Here is a 16717-nt window from a genome sequence, read left to right as displayed (position 1 = left end):
ATTGCTTAGTTGGTTAGCAATGCAATTACAGCAGGTAATAACCAATGTCACGTCATAATTGTCGTTTTACTCATGTACCACATAGTTTCTAATGATTATTATAAACTGGGTCATTTAAATCCTGAATGCTGATTAGCTGTCATACCCGCGTGTGACATCACATCAATTATTTTACCGCTCTAATTGTGTTGGTAACTGGTTCATTAAACCAATAAGGCATCTCAGACATTCAGGATATATTGCCTATTTACCATGGATAAGGGCTGTGTCCGGGCATCGTCACGGTACATTGGCCATATACCACACCCCATCCTGCCTTTGTGCTTAATTATAGCTGATGGGTTAATTACTTCCTGCTTGGTGCCTTCCGTGATGGCCATTAAGAAAATATCGGGCACTATTATCATCAAGTAGGACGGCAACATGGAAAGCCACCAAGCTATCCAGTTGTTTCTGTTTCAAATACAGTATATCCCTTTAACCTTCACCCTTAGCTTAACCAATCTGAATGAATGCCTAAAAGTAACAATCACTACTAAATGCTGGACAAACGTTGGACACTGTTAGACAGCGTAATCATGTTCAATATTTGCCTACACTTTGTTATAGCACTTTATAGGGAACAATGATTCATTTGCAAAACTGTGTGAGAAAAGAAAAGTTAGAAAAAAACTTACTTTGCTGGTCTCCCCAGAGACTCCAGTTACCTATAGGGACAGGAAGTCACATGTTATCACAGAAACCCCTATCAGCCAAATAGTCTCTATTAAGTAAACATTTCCTAACACCCAAAAGATCTACAGAGAATTTTAATGGCCAATGTGCTCAGGAAAATGAATTTTTAAAACAATATTAAGCAGTGGTGTAGTGGTGACTGGAGAAGTGGATAAAGGAAAGGCACCCTGTGTGACAAATGCAAACTACTCTGAATGATCTAAAAATGATTTAATAAAAATGTCCTTATTCACTCTGATGTTCTGATTGGTTATCGAATAAACCTTCTTTCATTGTCAGATTTAGCCCCCAAATGACCATGAGTCATCATGAGTGTGGGGACTGAGCCCCTGGAAGTCTGTCTGCTTGGCGTGTGAATATCAGGGCATAGCAGAAGAGGGTGCGGCAGGGCCAGCAAGGTTAATGACCATGTGGCTGATGAAGGAGCGCCTAAGGTGTGGTGAGTAGCAGAGTGCAATGTCTGTCTGCACCTCCAACTCAGCACACACAGCATGTAGCCTCCCACCCATAGAGTACACACAGACACACACATCCCCTCCCATCCATAGAGTACACACAGACACACACATCCCCTCCCACCCATAGAGTACACACAGACCACACATCCCCTCCCACCCATAGAGTACACACAGACCACACATCCCCTCCCACCCATAGAGTACACACAGACCACACATCCCCTCCCACCCATAGAGTACACACAGACACACACATCCCCTCCCACCCATAGAGTACACACAGACACACACATCCCCTCCCACCCATAGAGTACACACAGACCACACATCCCCTCCCACCCATAGAGTACACACAGACCACACATCCCCTCCCACCCATAGAGTACACACAGACCACACATCCCCTCCCACCCATAGAGTACACACAGACACACACATCCCCTCCCACCCATAGAGTACACACAGACACACACATCCCCTCCCACCCATAGAGTACACACAGACCACACATCCCCTCCCACCCATAGAGTACACACAGACCACACATCCCCTCCCACCCATAGAGTACACACAGACCACACATCCCCTCCCACCCATAGAGTACACACAGACCACACATCTCCTCCCATCCATAGAGTACACACAGACCACACATCCCCTCCCACCCATAGAGTACACACAGACACACACATCCCCTCCCACCCATAGAGTACACACAGACCACACATCCCCTCCCACCCATAGAGTACACACAGACCACACATCCCCTCCCACCCATAGAGTACACACAGACCACACATCCCCTCCCACCCATAGAGTACACACAGACACACACATCCCCTCCCACCCATAGAGTACACACAGACCACACATCCCCTCCCACCCATAGAGTACACACAGACCACACATCCCCTCCCACCCATAGAGTACACACAGACCACACATCCCCTCCCACCCATAGAGTACACACAGACCACACATCCCCTCCCACCCATAGAGTACACACAGACCACACATCCCCTCCCACCCATAGAGTACACACAGACACACACATCCCCTCCCACCCATAGAGTACACACAGACCACACATCCCCTCCCACCCATAGAGTACACACAGACCACACATCCCCTCCCACCCATAGAGTACACACAGACCACACATCCCCTCCCACCCATAGAGTACACACAGACACACACATCCCCTCCCACCCATAGAGTACACACAGACACACACATCCCCTCCCACCCATAGAGTACACACAGACCACACATCCCCTCCCACCCATAGAGTACACACAGACCACACATCCCCTCCCACCCATAGAGTACACACAGACCACACATCCCCTCCCACCCATAGAGTACACACAGACCACACATCCCCTCCCATCCATAGAGTACACACAGACCACACATCCCCTCCCACCCATAGAGTACACACAGACACACACATCCCCTCCCACCCATAGAGTACACACAGACACACACATCCCCTCCCACCCATAGAGTACACACAGACCACACATCCCCTCCCACCCATAGAGTACACACAGACACACACATCCCCTCCCACCCATAGAGTACACACAGACACACACATCCCCTCCCACCCATAGAGTACACACAGACCACACATCCCCTCCCACCCATAGAGTACACACAGACCACACATCCCCTCCCACCCATAGAGTACACACAGACCACACATCCCCTCCCACCCATAGAGTACACACAGACACACACATCCCCTCCCATCCATAGAGTACACACAGACCACACATCCCCTCCCACCCATAGAGTACACACAGACACACACATCCCCTCCCACCCATAGAGTACACACAGACACACACATCCCCTCCCACCCAGACTCGAGAGGAGGAGGAAGAGAGTGAGGAACAGGGGGAGAGGTCTTCTCAGGTGTCAGTAGAGTACAAGTGTCTACTCAGGTTTCAATAGAGTACAGGTGTCTACTCAGGTGTCAATAGAGTACAGGTGTCTACTCAGGTGTCAGTAGAGTACAGGTGTTTACTCAGGTGTCAATAGAGTACAGGTGTCTACTCAGGTATCAGTAGAGTACAGGTGTCTACTCAGGTATCAGTAGAGTACAAGTGTCTACTCAGGTATCAGTAGAGTACAGGTGTCTACTCAGGTGTCAGTAGAGTACAGGTGTCTACTCAGGTGTCAGTAGAGTACAGGTGTCTACTCAGGTATCAGTAGAGTACAGGTGTCTACTCGGGTGTCAATAGAGTACAGGTGTCTACTCAGGTGTCAATAGAGTACAGGTGTCTACTCAGGTATCAGTAGAGTACAGGTGTCTACTCAGGTGTCAGTAGGGTACAGGTGTCTACTCAGGTATCAGTAGGGTACAGGTGTCTACTCAGGTGTCAGTAGAGTACAGGTATCTACTCAGGTGTCAATAGAATACAGGTGTCTACTCAGGTATCAGTAGAGTACAGGGTTATACTCACAGCATTGTGTTGATGGTGCTTGTAGCGGTCTCTCCTGCTCCTCTTGGTATGTGTACTGCAACAACACACACAGACAAACAACAGATCCAGCTGTTTACAAGGCCGTAATCTTAACCAGCATTCACAAGGGTGAAGGTATGACCAAAAGGTCTACATCATGTTTACTGCATAGATTAAATGAAGATGTTAGACATTACTGATAGCCCAGCTGTGTGGTGCTAACAATGTACACCTACAGAACCAGGGGAGGGAAGGGAGAAAGCTCTTACATCCTGGTCCCTCATGGCGTTAAGCTGCTCCAGTTTTTTGGCCCAGTACCGCGCCTCATCCTCTGGAATGTCTGCCGAAGAGAAGCCCATTCATTGGTCAGTCACTTGGGCCACAAACACACACTGCTCTACTAGTTCTAAACGATTACAAGACAAGCATACATTTTCCAGAAATGAACTTTAGACTCAACGTAAACTTCCAATCCAGTGGTAACCCAACATTAGTTGATATGGTTCCAGTTCTGGGCACAACTGATACGTGTGACGGCTTCAACAAACCTAACGGCAGTTCGAAACGGGTGTCCAGCAAGACGCGGTGGAAAGTGGGGTCTTTGGTGCCGGTGATCTCATTCTCAGCCATAATGACCTGAGAGTCCAGTGTCAGCCACTGTCCCGGCCCCTCCTAGGACACAGCCACACACAGACACACACACAGACACGCACACAGACACGCACACAGACACGCACACAGGGCTAATATACACGGCCAACACTTTCCCTCTACAGTGAGGGACATTTTTAGTGACATCCCCCTAGGAGGATAGAGAGACCCCCCCCCCCCCCCATTGTATAGAATAGAGTTGGGGTGCAGGATTTCACATTCATCTGGATCATTAAATCTCTGTGTTTTAAGTGTTGCTGCGCCTCAAACAGCGAACGCCTTGTGTTGACTGCACTGGTTTCTAAAGATAGTGTGGCCTGTTACAAGAGTGTCAGTCCAGTATCGCGCACGTCAGAGTTTTCACCAGAGGGTGGTGTGGTGGAGGATTAGGGGGCACTGCAGGGGGGACGGGGGACAGGCTGGTCGTACCTCATTGGACTGGCGGATGTCTCCCAGGGGGATCCACAAAGTGCCCACCATTGTGTCCCAGATTAACCCTTTGTTCCACACTTCAACCGTCAGCCCCAGGTCCAGCCTGTTGATCTCGCTGCATAGGGAGACAGACAGACAGACAGACAGAGAGATTGGCTGAGGGGAGAGACACGTGATTGGAATATATATAAGTGAAATATATGACATCGGAGACCCAGTTCTATTTCAACGGAAGGCAGAGACAATGTGATTCAGCCTGTGGTGGATGTTAGTCACTGAGCTACAGAGCACTGCCTGATGGGAAGGGGGGAGTCAATAACCCTGAGTGGAGGAGACAAGTATAATTTCCATTATGGAAAACAGAAGTGAATTCTAGCAGGAACGATTGGGTCAATAACGTATGTATATGCACTCTGGGCTTCTTTAGTGTCTCAAGTATCCACACAGCTTGACTAAGGGTGCATACCAAACGGCACCATGGGCCTGCGGAGCACGCTTACGAGCCCTGGTTGAAAGATGTGCACTGGATAGGAAAAAGGAAGACATATAGGATGCACACTCAGTCTACACTCAGCAGGAAGAGAACCTCTCAAGTGAATCAAATTCTAACAATAGCACCAGCTTTGATATGAAAACAGATTTTTCTCCTGAGAGCCCAGGGAGTAATCTTGCAAACAGCTGAAGTTGGTGCTGCAGTATGGACTCTGGAAAGAGATAAAACAAAGAGGAAGAATGAGAAAGGGGGAAAGAGCTAACGAGAGAGGTCTTTTCTAGTGTAGCAAGAATGAACACTTTTAGGAATCTAAGAAATAAATCGAAATATTCACCATTCAGCTGATTCAGGGCAACGTCTTGGTCTTATAAAGACCATTGCCAGTATGATGTATGATGTTGTACACAGAGATTATGTCAATTGACCTGCATAAAGTATGACACATTGCCTTTTCTGTGAGATGATGATAAATGGATTGTAAGTATTTGTTTTATTAAAATTTTACCATCCAGCAGCATGCCAATGTTTATTAATCAGAAACGCCCAATGGAAAGTCAACCGAGAGCCAGAGAGCTTGGGCACAATCCTCTGCTGAGGCATTACAGACTCCTAAAAGGTCCTCCGAGATAGGAATTTTAAGCATCAGACAATCACATCACATGTTCTGTCAGTCCAAAACAGTCACTAGCATAAAGTGGAGTTACTGGTTTATGGATGCAATGTCTGAGCATGTAACGTCAACCCTTCACTTTGTGGCTTAAAGTGGCTCCAGAGAGTCAATCAAGACAGTGGTCCTCCTAAGCACTTTCTGCCAAGCTACACCGCCTCTCATCACACCACCTGGTTAACCAGGATGTTTCAACCAAAACTTTAGAGGAACATCCTAAATGATCTTGGAGGGGCCCAACCTGCCACAAGTGCTTGAATTGCTGAGGCAACCCTGACCAAATTCCATGCCACCCTGATTAGTGTGGAGTCAAGATGATTTTATACTTTTATTTTACCCTGAAAGTGGGACTAAGAACACATTACAATGTTCAACAACCACCTGGGAGCAATTAGGGTTAACTGCCATACTAAGCCATATAATAAAATGCTTCACTTTACAAAACCGGGATTTGATCTAACAACTTTTGGCCTACCCCTACTTTTGTCAACAAGACAATGACAGTTAATGGCAATGACCTGCATAATCCCCAGATATTAATCCAATAAAGCATCTTTCAGATAAGTTTGACCAGGAAGTTCGCATGAATGTGTGCAACAAGGAAAAGTATAAAAACCACTGCTGTGGTCATCACTATCCTCTTGCAATAGGACCAGCTGGATGGCAAAAACAGTGCGAGTGGTACCTCAAAGGTCATTTGAATACAAAAAATAACTATTCAGCATAACAAGGAAAAGAAAAGCTTTGAGTGAGGAAAATAAGCAACAGACATTGGGGACAACAAAGCTATAGACTGGCAGACGGCAAAAACGACCAAGATGACCGTCAACTCATTTGAATGTCACTCAACAACTGTAGGATGACATCAAGTGACCTACAAAAAGAATGGCTAACAGCAGCTGGGGTGAAGACGGTGTGAAACAGGTTCCTAGGGGCAGGGCTCAAGTCCTGCAAAGCTAGAAAAAAGTCCTTCATCAATGAGAAGTGAAGAAGAGCCAGGCTGAAGTTTGCAAAAGTCCATAAGGATTGGACCGTAGAGGAATTTTTCCAGCAGGACATTGCTCCATGCCACACAGCCAGGTCAAGCAAGGTGGGAATTTCTATGCCACTCCTGGCATGAATTCATCCAACAGCAATGTGATGGGTGGAGAGCATACCAAGATGCATGAAAGCTGTTATTAAAGATCTGGGTTTTTCCATCAAATATTGATTTCTGAACTTTGCAGTGGTCTCTTAATTTTAAACCTTCTGTTCCTACCTTAAAACCTTCCTTTTTGACTTTTTTGGAAAGGAAAGAAAAAGGTGCAGTGGTCTCTTAATTTTTTCCGGAGCTGTATATATATATATATATAGATAGAATTTTTTTATTAGCATTCAATTTCAATGTAATTAAACTTTGAATTTTACGGAAATATATAATTTGTAATGACAAAATGGACAAATGGATGTATTCTAAATAGTATGCTTATTTAATCTACTGGAGGATTTAGCAATCAGTAGTGCAGGGAATGGTTTTAAAATGTTATTAAATGCTAACCCACATACCTCTTGACCAGAAAACATAGCTATGACACAATACAACACAATTTCCAGATTTTTGCAGGATCACAAATATGTCTTTATTTCATTTACCTTTTGTTTACCAGGTAAGTTGACGAAGAACAGATTCTCATTTACAGCAATAACCTTTGGAGCAATTGAGGTTAATTGCCTTGCTCAGGAACAAAACTGAAGGTTTTTTACCTTGTTGGCTTAGGGATGGGATTTGGCAATCTTTCAATTACTGATCAGATGTTTTAACCAGTGGCCAACGGTTCAACCTTTTTTATTATTTGTATCAACACAGAATTTTGTCCTGCACTGAGGAGCCCTGACAGTAGGCCCGTGGTCTGAAGAGTCTTCTCAAGAACCCCCTGTAAATAGGCCAAGTATCCCAAGGGGTCCTTCTACATGCAGTGGTTGGGAACCACTGCATGAGGCGATCTGTTTCAAAAGATGTAAAATGTTACATAAATGTGAAACTAAATATTTTAACAACTGACAGAACATATGCTTGCACCAAATTGATAGGAGTTTAATAATTTCATGTTTCTGTGGAAGGACTCTAGTTGGCCTCCGAGCAGACTAGATATTGAGCATAGAGCTGTCATATTAGCAGCTCCCAGAATTAGTCAAAGAAAAATAATCAGAAACTAACTGTAACCAGAAACTGCTACCTTAGTGGAATGCAGGATAAGTGTAAGTTACCTACTGTGACACAGTACTTGTAGCACAATCCCTTGTGGACAGATAAGACCAAATTTGAGGTTTTTGGTAAAGCATTTCCCACAGTCAAACATGGAAGAGGTTCAGTGATGATTTCGAGTTGCTTTGCTGCCTTTGGCACTGGGTGCCTTGAGTGTGTGCATGACATCATGAAATCAGGAGACACCAAGGAATGTTTGAGCGCAATAACAGAATTCTAGGTCTCCATCAATGGTCAGCACCCCAGAATGGTTCAAGACAAAACACTAGACTGTTATAAGTCCAGATCAAATCCTATCGTAAAAAGCAGTTGAGAGAATAGGAGCACTTTGTGCCAGAACAGCCAAACTGCCAACACAGAGGTGCAGGGAGTTCATCCCGGTCTATAAGAATCACTTTACTGCAATTATTTTGGCTGTGCCTCCAATAGGCCTTCCCTGAATATTACACAACTTTCATATTGAACTACCTAAGGTTGGCATGCTTGCTTGTTACACTAACAGTGGTCAGTCAGTGATCTATTCATTATTTCTCTGTTCCACCCACCACAGTCATAGCAGTCTGCGTCAGTAGTTCTCCACCCACCACAGTCATAGCAGCATGCGTCAGTAGTTCTCCACCCACCACAGTCATAGCAGTCTGCGTCAGTAGTTCTCCACCCACCACAGTCATAGCAGTCTGCGTCAGTAGTTCTCCACCCACCACAGTCATAGCAGTCTGCGTCAGTAGTTCTCCACCTACCACAGTCATAGCAGTCTGCATCAGTAGTTTTCCACCCACCACAGTCATAGCAGTCTGCATCAGTAGTTCTCCACCTACCACAGTCATAGCAGTCTGCGTCAGTAGTTCTCCACTCACCACAGTCATAGCAATCTGCGTCAGTAGTTCTCCACCCACCACAGTCATAGCAGTCTGCGTCAGTAGTTCTCCACCCACCACAGTCATAGCAGTCTGCGTCAGTAGTTCTCCACCCACCACAGTCATAGCAGTCTGCGTCAGTAGTTCTCCACCCACCACAGTCATAGCAGTCTGCGTCAGTAGTTCTCCACCCACCACAGTCATAGCAGTCTGCGTCAGTAGTTCTCCACCTACCACAGTCATAGCAGTCTGCATCAGTAGTTTTCCACCCACCACAGTCATAGCAGTCTGCATCAGTAGTTCTCCACCTACCACAGTCATAGCAGTCTGCGTCAGTAGTTCTCCACCCACCACAGTCATAGCAGTCTGCGTCAGTAGTTCTCCACCTACCACAGTCATAGCAGTCTGCATCAGTAGTTTTCCACCCACCACAGTCATAGCAATCTGCGTCAGTAGTTCTCCACCTACCACAGTCATAGCAGTCTGCGTCAGTAGTTCTCCACCTACCACAGTCATAGCAGTCTGTGTCAGTAGTTCTCCACCCACCACAGTCATAGCAGTCTGTGTCAGTAGTTCTCCACCCACCACAGTCATAGCAGTCTGCGTCAGTAGTTCTCCACTCACCACAGTCATAGCAGTCTGCGTCAGTAGTTCTAGGAGGAACCAAAACAATAATTTCACCACCTGAACCCCTTTCCCTTGACTAGGGTACTCCAACAAGAGGGAGGTTCTCTCCTGGGCATCTCACAAGTCACTGTTAAAAATTTATTCAGGAGTCCCTGCAGAACCGATTACACAACAAGTGAGCACTCCGATGTTAAGACATGAACTGCCTGCCTGGCTCTCTGCCGTGGGAAGATCAACAGCTGTTTCTCCTGCACCTGAGATCAGGGCTCCAGAGCCTTGTAGTCTAATCAGACAGCACTTAGGACCACCCAGCTCAACATAAAGAGAAAGACACTGTTAAGGAATGGGAGGAGGAATAAGGAAGGAGAGAGGTGAGAATAGAAAGTGTAGAACAAAGATAAGAGAAAGAAGGGTGGGAAAGAAGCAAGACGAGGAGAAAGAACGAAGAGAAGCAGAAGTGGGAAGGCCAGGAGGTAAGACTCACAACATGAAGTCCTGCTCCCAGCATGGCTGGGCACCCCGCACTGAAATGGTGGTGCTCTTGACATTCTGCACTTTCAGCGTCACATAGGTGTTAAATTTCTCTGTGGAACGACAAAAATATCAGTGTTATTTCATAGCAAACTAATGGTTCTCAAGATTTTCTAAAATGGTCAAATATGGTTAAACATGTATCAACTCACCTTGGGATCCATCGAGTTTGGCTTTCTTCACTGCAAAACAGACAGAAAGGAATTGTGGGTGATACTGTAATGGGTTAACCAAAATGGGTGCAAGTCTATATATGTCTATAACCCTGGTTCTCACTACATACACACCAGAACTAGTAAATCAGGGTTAGGGTTAGGGTTAGGGTCAGGTCTAATGAGGGCTCGACCCCAAGTGTAAGCCCCACTTTCCAAGTGAAATAAACACAGCCGGGCCCTAAAACTCTATTTCAGGTCCACTTTTCATCTTTAAATCAGGGGGCCAACAGCATATCATATCTCATTCCCTCCTTCAGGGAACTAGGGTTAGAAACATAATCCACAGTCCCTTTCAGTTGGCAATTTCAGTACAACAAATTATTGGGAAAACAAACCCTAGAATGGCCAGGTGGAAAGTTGAACGAGGCAGCCCATGTCAACCTGACCAGAGGGAACAGATTAACCCACAGATTCCCTAGGGCAACGCAGAATACACAGTTTACCTACAGCAGTCACCCACACATCTCCAAGCAGACAGCACATTATGAGCCAGGCAGGGAGCCTTGACATCCAGGCAACAGAACCTAAAAAACATGTGGGGTGATGCCCAGCTCGCTGCAGCATAAATACACAGTCAACCCTGTGAACACCGCTGGCCCCTGTTCGGCAGCCCTTGTCATATGCCAATCTAGAGAAAGGTCATATGCCAATCTAGAGAAAGGTCATATGCCAATCTAGAGAAAGGTCAGCGTATAATATCAAAGTAGTGGGAGACAGAGTCACAGCAATAACAAAACTCTGTAACTTTAGACCCTTGGATGAACAGGAGCCTAAAGGGTATATTTTGATGGCTGGAGTCCTGGAGGACATCGATGAGACTTCAAGCGTTTCAGGGGCCGTGCCACTTTGAAATGGCAACAATAAATTCACTACAGGAAGGGTGCACTGACAACGCATGGAGATTGCACACATGTTTAGCTGAGGCCAGGCCCAAAAGAACTGTACCCTCCAAAAGAACAGGTCCACGGACTGTAATGGTTCAAATTGAGACGCCTGCACTCCTCAAGCAGCTCTTCTAGGAACGACAAAATGTCTGTGGTCTAGATCAGAGAAGGAGACAGCTCCCTTGCCTCTGTACTATGATTCAAATCACCCAGAGCTGAACTGGTCGGGTCTATAACAGCCCCATAGGGATAGCAGTGATCATAGTCACTATGATGTACTTTCTGCTATCATCTATCAATCTGCGACCATCCCCAGCAGGCCGATGCAGGTGTGAAAATGCACACTAGCCCGACGGCTGAAACTGGGCTAGGCAGAGGCAATACTCATCCATCTTAACCATGGAGTAACCTAACCTATGAGTCCAGTTTAAAATCATGTTTTTTTATTAACCTTGAGACTTTCCAATCGCAGTGAAAAAGAACATCAGCTTTGATGATATCACCTGGAAGGCAGAGCTAATGTTCAAGCTGGAGCCCTCCTTGGCAGGGGTGTAGAATTAGGGGGGGACTCCCCCTCTATTTCCAGACAGGTCAATGTGAGCCCCCAGGAAAAGAATGAAAATGCTGGGATCCATTGACCCTGACCCCACCAATATAACAATACAATTGAAAGGCTGAAGAGTGCTGAAGAGGAATTAGAGATACAAAATTCTCAAAATAAATATATAATTAACCAACACCTCACTGAGCAGAAAATCTCACTGCGTAAGAGAGCGTCAAATAACTGATTTACTTGGATTTTGAACATCTTGAAAATCTTAGAAAACATATTTCATATCAAAATATGCAATCTTAGATCATGTGTGGGTTTTGAGTGATTGACGAAACCCAGGCAGCGAGTAGGAGGACAAGGAGGAACCTAATTCAGTCAGCCTGGGTATACTTCCTCTGATGGCAGAATGCCCGGATCTCAATATCAAAGCCTGCATTCACTATCACATGTCAAGATCTCTGTGTCGGAGTGGTTCTCCGAGGTTCACTGAGGTGAGAGTGGTTCAGAGAGAGGGGCGCACACCAGATGAAACCTATAAATGTGCGTGTCTGGGTGTGCACGCGTGTTTAAGTACGTCCGCGCAAGTACACGTGCATGATGATGATGATGATGATGATGATGGGGCATTAAGGCCAGCAGTGTAGCTGTCAGACACAACGGAAGCAGCTCTACAAAGTTAAAAGTACCAGTGCCATCTTGGGGATAACTTTAGGTAACCAGTCGTTTTTTATCCTGTGTAGAGACGTTAAGTGGCCAATTCATTATTGATACATTTTGCTCCGCCCCGCCTGCCGTGCTGATGCCAAGAACCCCCATGTTCAGGGTATTAATATTCAACTGCTTTTTAATAATCCCCACTGAACAACTCCCTTCACTTCAAAAGAGAAAGAAGCCTATTTCGAATCACATAGTTGGCTAAATGAATCTCACTGGGCAGCCACCCAGATGCCCACATGGCTGGCAGGGACAGGCTAATGACCTACTGACCTATTCATTATGGTTGAGCTGGTGCTAAATCTAACATGTGCAAATAATCTGTATCAAGACTACCATCCCAATAATGCACTTTTCTGTAAAGCCACTCAAAGCATCAGCAAAAGGAAGCAACTATTTCCTGTTGTCCGACTTGTCACAAGGAGAATATTTTAGTCAGTTTATCATGAAGCAGGTGATCATGGCGATAGTGGAAGCACATTTTTCTCAAAATAGATCATCCCAATTTTCCCCGGGGATGATGTTTTGTCTCATCTGAATATCGATGTAATCCAGCCAGTCTGCAGGGCGTAGAGGAGGTAAAGGAGGATGCACGTAACCCTTGACGACATCAGCACTCAATCCAACAGGCTACTTCATCCCCTGCTGCCCGATTCCATGGTATACCGCAAAATACACATGACCAAAGACTTGTAGCCCTCCGCATCATCAACCTCCATCCACGGCTAGGATTTCCCCCATGTCTCCCTCTCTCTCTCTCTCTCTCTCTCTCTCTTTGTCTCTCTCTGTCTCTCTCTCTCTCTCTCCTACCCTCTCATCCTGCCATGTGGCATGTGTGTTTGCTTTCTTTCTCTTTTGCTTGTGCTCCAGTAATCTCTGTGCAGCCAAGCACAGCAAAGCAGAGGCGTGCTGCACCACCACCGCTAAAAATAGCCAGTTCAATGTGACAGTCGCGACGGGGGAATGGGGGGGGTGGGGGGTGGGGGGGGGGTACTTATTCCCTCCCCGTTGTGTTCATTGGGTCGAATACTTATTTCACTCATTAAAATGCTGACTTATTTGTTGTTATTCTGTCTCTCATTGTTCAAATAAACCTAACATTAAAATGATGGACTGATCCTTTATTTGTCAGTGGCCAAACGTCTAAAATCAGCAGGGGATAAAATACTTTTTTCTCTCACTGTATATGATGGTATTTGTGTACATATTGGTTACACCATATAAAAATGAAAAAAAAAATTGTGGTAACACCACACAGGCGTTTCTGGTCAGTTAAGTGTTTGTCCAGGCCTAAAAGTCTAGTCTTGATTTGCAGCTTTGCATTTAACTTTGGAGTTAGATTTGTCTTTTAACATGAGGACCAAATAGATATAATTGAAAGTAAAAATGACTATGAGGCAGAAAAGTCAAAAAAATTTATCAGCAACAACAGTCAGGAACATCAAGAAAAAGAAGCAAAGCATTGGTGAGCTCAGGAATCACTAAACTGCCTGGTAGGCAGAAAAATACCTCTACAGAGGATAACAGAAAATTCTCATTATAATTAAGAAAACACTACATAACATGGAATACTGTCCTGGAGGTAGGTTAAAACGTGTCAGCCAATACCATCAACAGACCTCACCTGCAGAATGACAGAGGCTGCCCTGCAAGATGCAAACCAGTTGTTGGCCTAAAAAAACAGGATGGCCATGTTTGTTTGATAAAAAAAGATTTCCTAAAAGAACTTGTGGAGCTCTGGAATAAGGTACTATACACAGACAAGCCAAAGATTAACATACCAGAATTATGGAAAGACAATAGTGTGGAGAAGTAGAAAAAATATGCCTAAGATCCACATAATACCACCTCATTTGTGAAATATGGTGGATGGGATTATTAAGACTTGGGCATCCATAGCTGTTACTGGAACTGGCTCGCCGGACTGTATTGACGATGCAACAGCAGAATTAAGTGTCTTCTAAACTACTAGCAAATCCCTCCAAAATATTTGGACATTGCTTTATCACACAGCAAGAATAACCAAACATACTGAAACTATGGATTTTCAAGGCTAAAAGCGTTAACAGGTCTATCACCAGATTGAAATCCATCTCATCCAACATACAGCATTTGACATTTCCTCAAGATGAGACTTCCTGGAACTTTCTAAAATAAAAAACTATTTCTTTAAACCTCCCATTTTGGGTTGATGTGTAATATGTTTCATATGTGCATAATCTGTAAGTAGAATCACTATAATACCTCAGTTAACAATGAAATTCTGAGGTTAAAATGAACTGAATAGAAAACACAAAGGTGTAATTAAAGTTTGGTTCCTGCCTTCTTCAAATTGAAATGCAGACGACATGTATTCCAAACCAAAACAGAGGATAAGATAATGTTATAGTGCCTGGATATATTGAGCTGAATGGCCCCTGGCTGGGACAAGCTAATTATTCTTCCATTGGATTACAGTATTATTCATACAACATGTACCAATGAATGTGTGACATGCTGGGGAATACACTAAGAGCTTCAATTAATGTTCTTCTGGGAAGAAGAAAACACTGAGGAATTCTCAACTAAAAACAAGCCTGGTTATTACAGCTAGTGAGTGTGTTTGTACTAAGACAGTTTTTAGAACAGGACCTATCATACAAATTCTTTCAGGTAGCTGTGGCAGATTTAATTTGGCCATAAGCAAATCATCTATTTTCCTTCTTGCATCATCAAGTAAATAAGATAACAAACACTGCCTACCTCTATTTTAACTTTAACGAAACCCTCTGGTGGATATGGTGGCATTTTTACTAGTCCACCACTACCAGATCTTATATATTCATTCTTATCTGCTGAACCAAACACGACATGATCACTTATGCATTGATAGTCAATCATTACAATCGTGCGCAATCATGTACAAGATCAATAAAAATTACAGTTATTTTTTGTGTATAGGGCAAATATGGAGCGGCTATAGAAAGATTTTTAGGGAAGCTGGAAAATTAACGCTACACACCCTGAGAGGAGCATTCAGTAAGCTTGGAGTAGGTCTGCAGAGCATTTAACTTCACTCTAGCCTACTCTGGCCTGAGCTTTGGGCAGCAAGGCAACAGTATCATATTGGCTCAGAATGAAGTAACAACACCCACAAGGCACACCAACTATGTTACACCTTTACTAACATAAACACAACATTAATGGACACAAATTAAGTGACAGCTAGAGCATCAAAGTGACAGTGACCAAATCCACTTCATTTGTGCTAGGCACATTTTCTAAAACAGATCTACCAGGCTAGTTACATAGCCTTTATTTCAAAAACAGTTAAGAACAAGCTGCAAAAAAAAATACAAAATATGTGACTTAACAGATGGCGACCATTTGAAACTAACATCTTGTTTAAAGTTCTTGAAAAGGCAGATGTTAACAAATGAGCCAACATTATTGTTGATAACATCTGCTGTAGCTGCAGCCTATGTAGGTTAGTTCAAAATGCATGCTCAAAGAAGGAAAATGCTAGCTATTCAATCTCAGATAGTGACCTGTCTGTGGGAGTTCTAGAAGTACCTACACATCATTGGCCCCTTAAAACAGTCCCACCCATTGTCAGAATTTTTTTATTGGTTGATTCTATTACCATGCAAAAATGCTGCTCTAATACCATTGAATGCCAGATGCCTTCTGTTAAGATCCTATAGGACTAGCACTGGCAGAGCTAATTGGATATTATTTTCTCTTCAGTATTAATCCTTCTCTTTCCAACGCAAATTGAAGGAATTGAATCAGAAAACCATTCATGTGATTCAAAATAAATTAAAATGGACCAACTTATACAAAATTACATTAGAAATAAAAAATATTTGTATTAATCTAATTACATCTCTGAAGGGGTAGAAGGCCATGACAGTTCCCCACTGACTGCCATAGTAAGCCTGACAATGTTTCTGACAACGGTAACAATAAATACATTTTTCTGTGGCATACAGAGCAATACGGTCATCTACTGCAGCCGCCGTACCCTAGGATGTGAGGCTGGATACTGTGTAACACTGTATGGAACACAAAAAGCACCTTTCTTTGGACTTGGTGATTTCATGTGCAGAAATCTATCTAACGTCCATCCCAAATATCACCCACTGCTCTACAAATTATATTTCTAAAGACAATGATTATGTGGAGAGCTAAAACATTTCCATTTT

General features: G+C 44.3%; 1 protein-coding gene across 13 annotated transcripts in view; it reads right to left on the bottom strand.

The window, feature by feature from the left end:
* Positions 1-16717, bottom strand: part of unc13a (unc-13 homolog A (C. elegans)) — a 60852-nt gene that overhangs the window by 41235 nt on the left and 2900 nt on the right. For 12 of the 13 annotated variants that reach the window (XM_020048960.3, XM_020048956.3, XM_020048961.3 and 9 more), the window contains 7 exons: positions 10320-10349; positions 10121-10220; positions 4745-4862; positions 4213-4336; positions 3934-4004; positions 3665-3719; positions 678-707 (listed from right to left, as the gene is read on the bottom strand). In XM_020048960.3, coding sequence (XP_019904519.3) covers positions 678-707; positions 3665-3719; positions 3934-4004; positions 4213-4336; positions 4745-4862; positions 10121-10220; positions 10320-10349 — 528 coding nt within the window. The remainder of the gene's footprint in view (positions 1-677; positions 708-3664; positions 3720-3933; positions 4005-4212; positions 4337-4744; positions 4863-10120; positions 10221-10319; positions 10350-16717) is intronic. The other variant, XM_034293702.1, reaches the window with a different exon arrangement.

The sequence above is a fragment of the Esox lucius genome, chromosome 8 (genome assembly GCF_011004845.1).
Source record: "Esox lucius isolate fEsoLuc1 chromosome 8, fEsoLuc1.pri, whole genome shotgun sequence".
Lineage (NCBI taxonomy): Eukaryota > Metazoa > Chordata > Actinopteri > Esociformes > Esocidae > Esox > Esox lucius.
The sequence above is the reverse complement of the archived record's forward strand: the minus strand, read 5'-3'. Positions and strand labels throughout refer to the sequence as shown.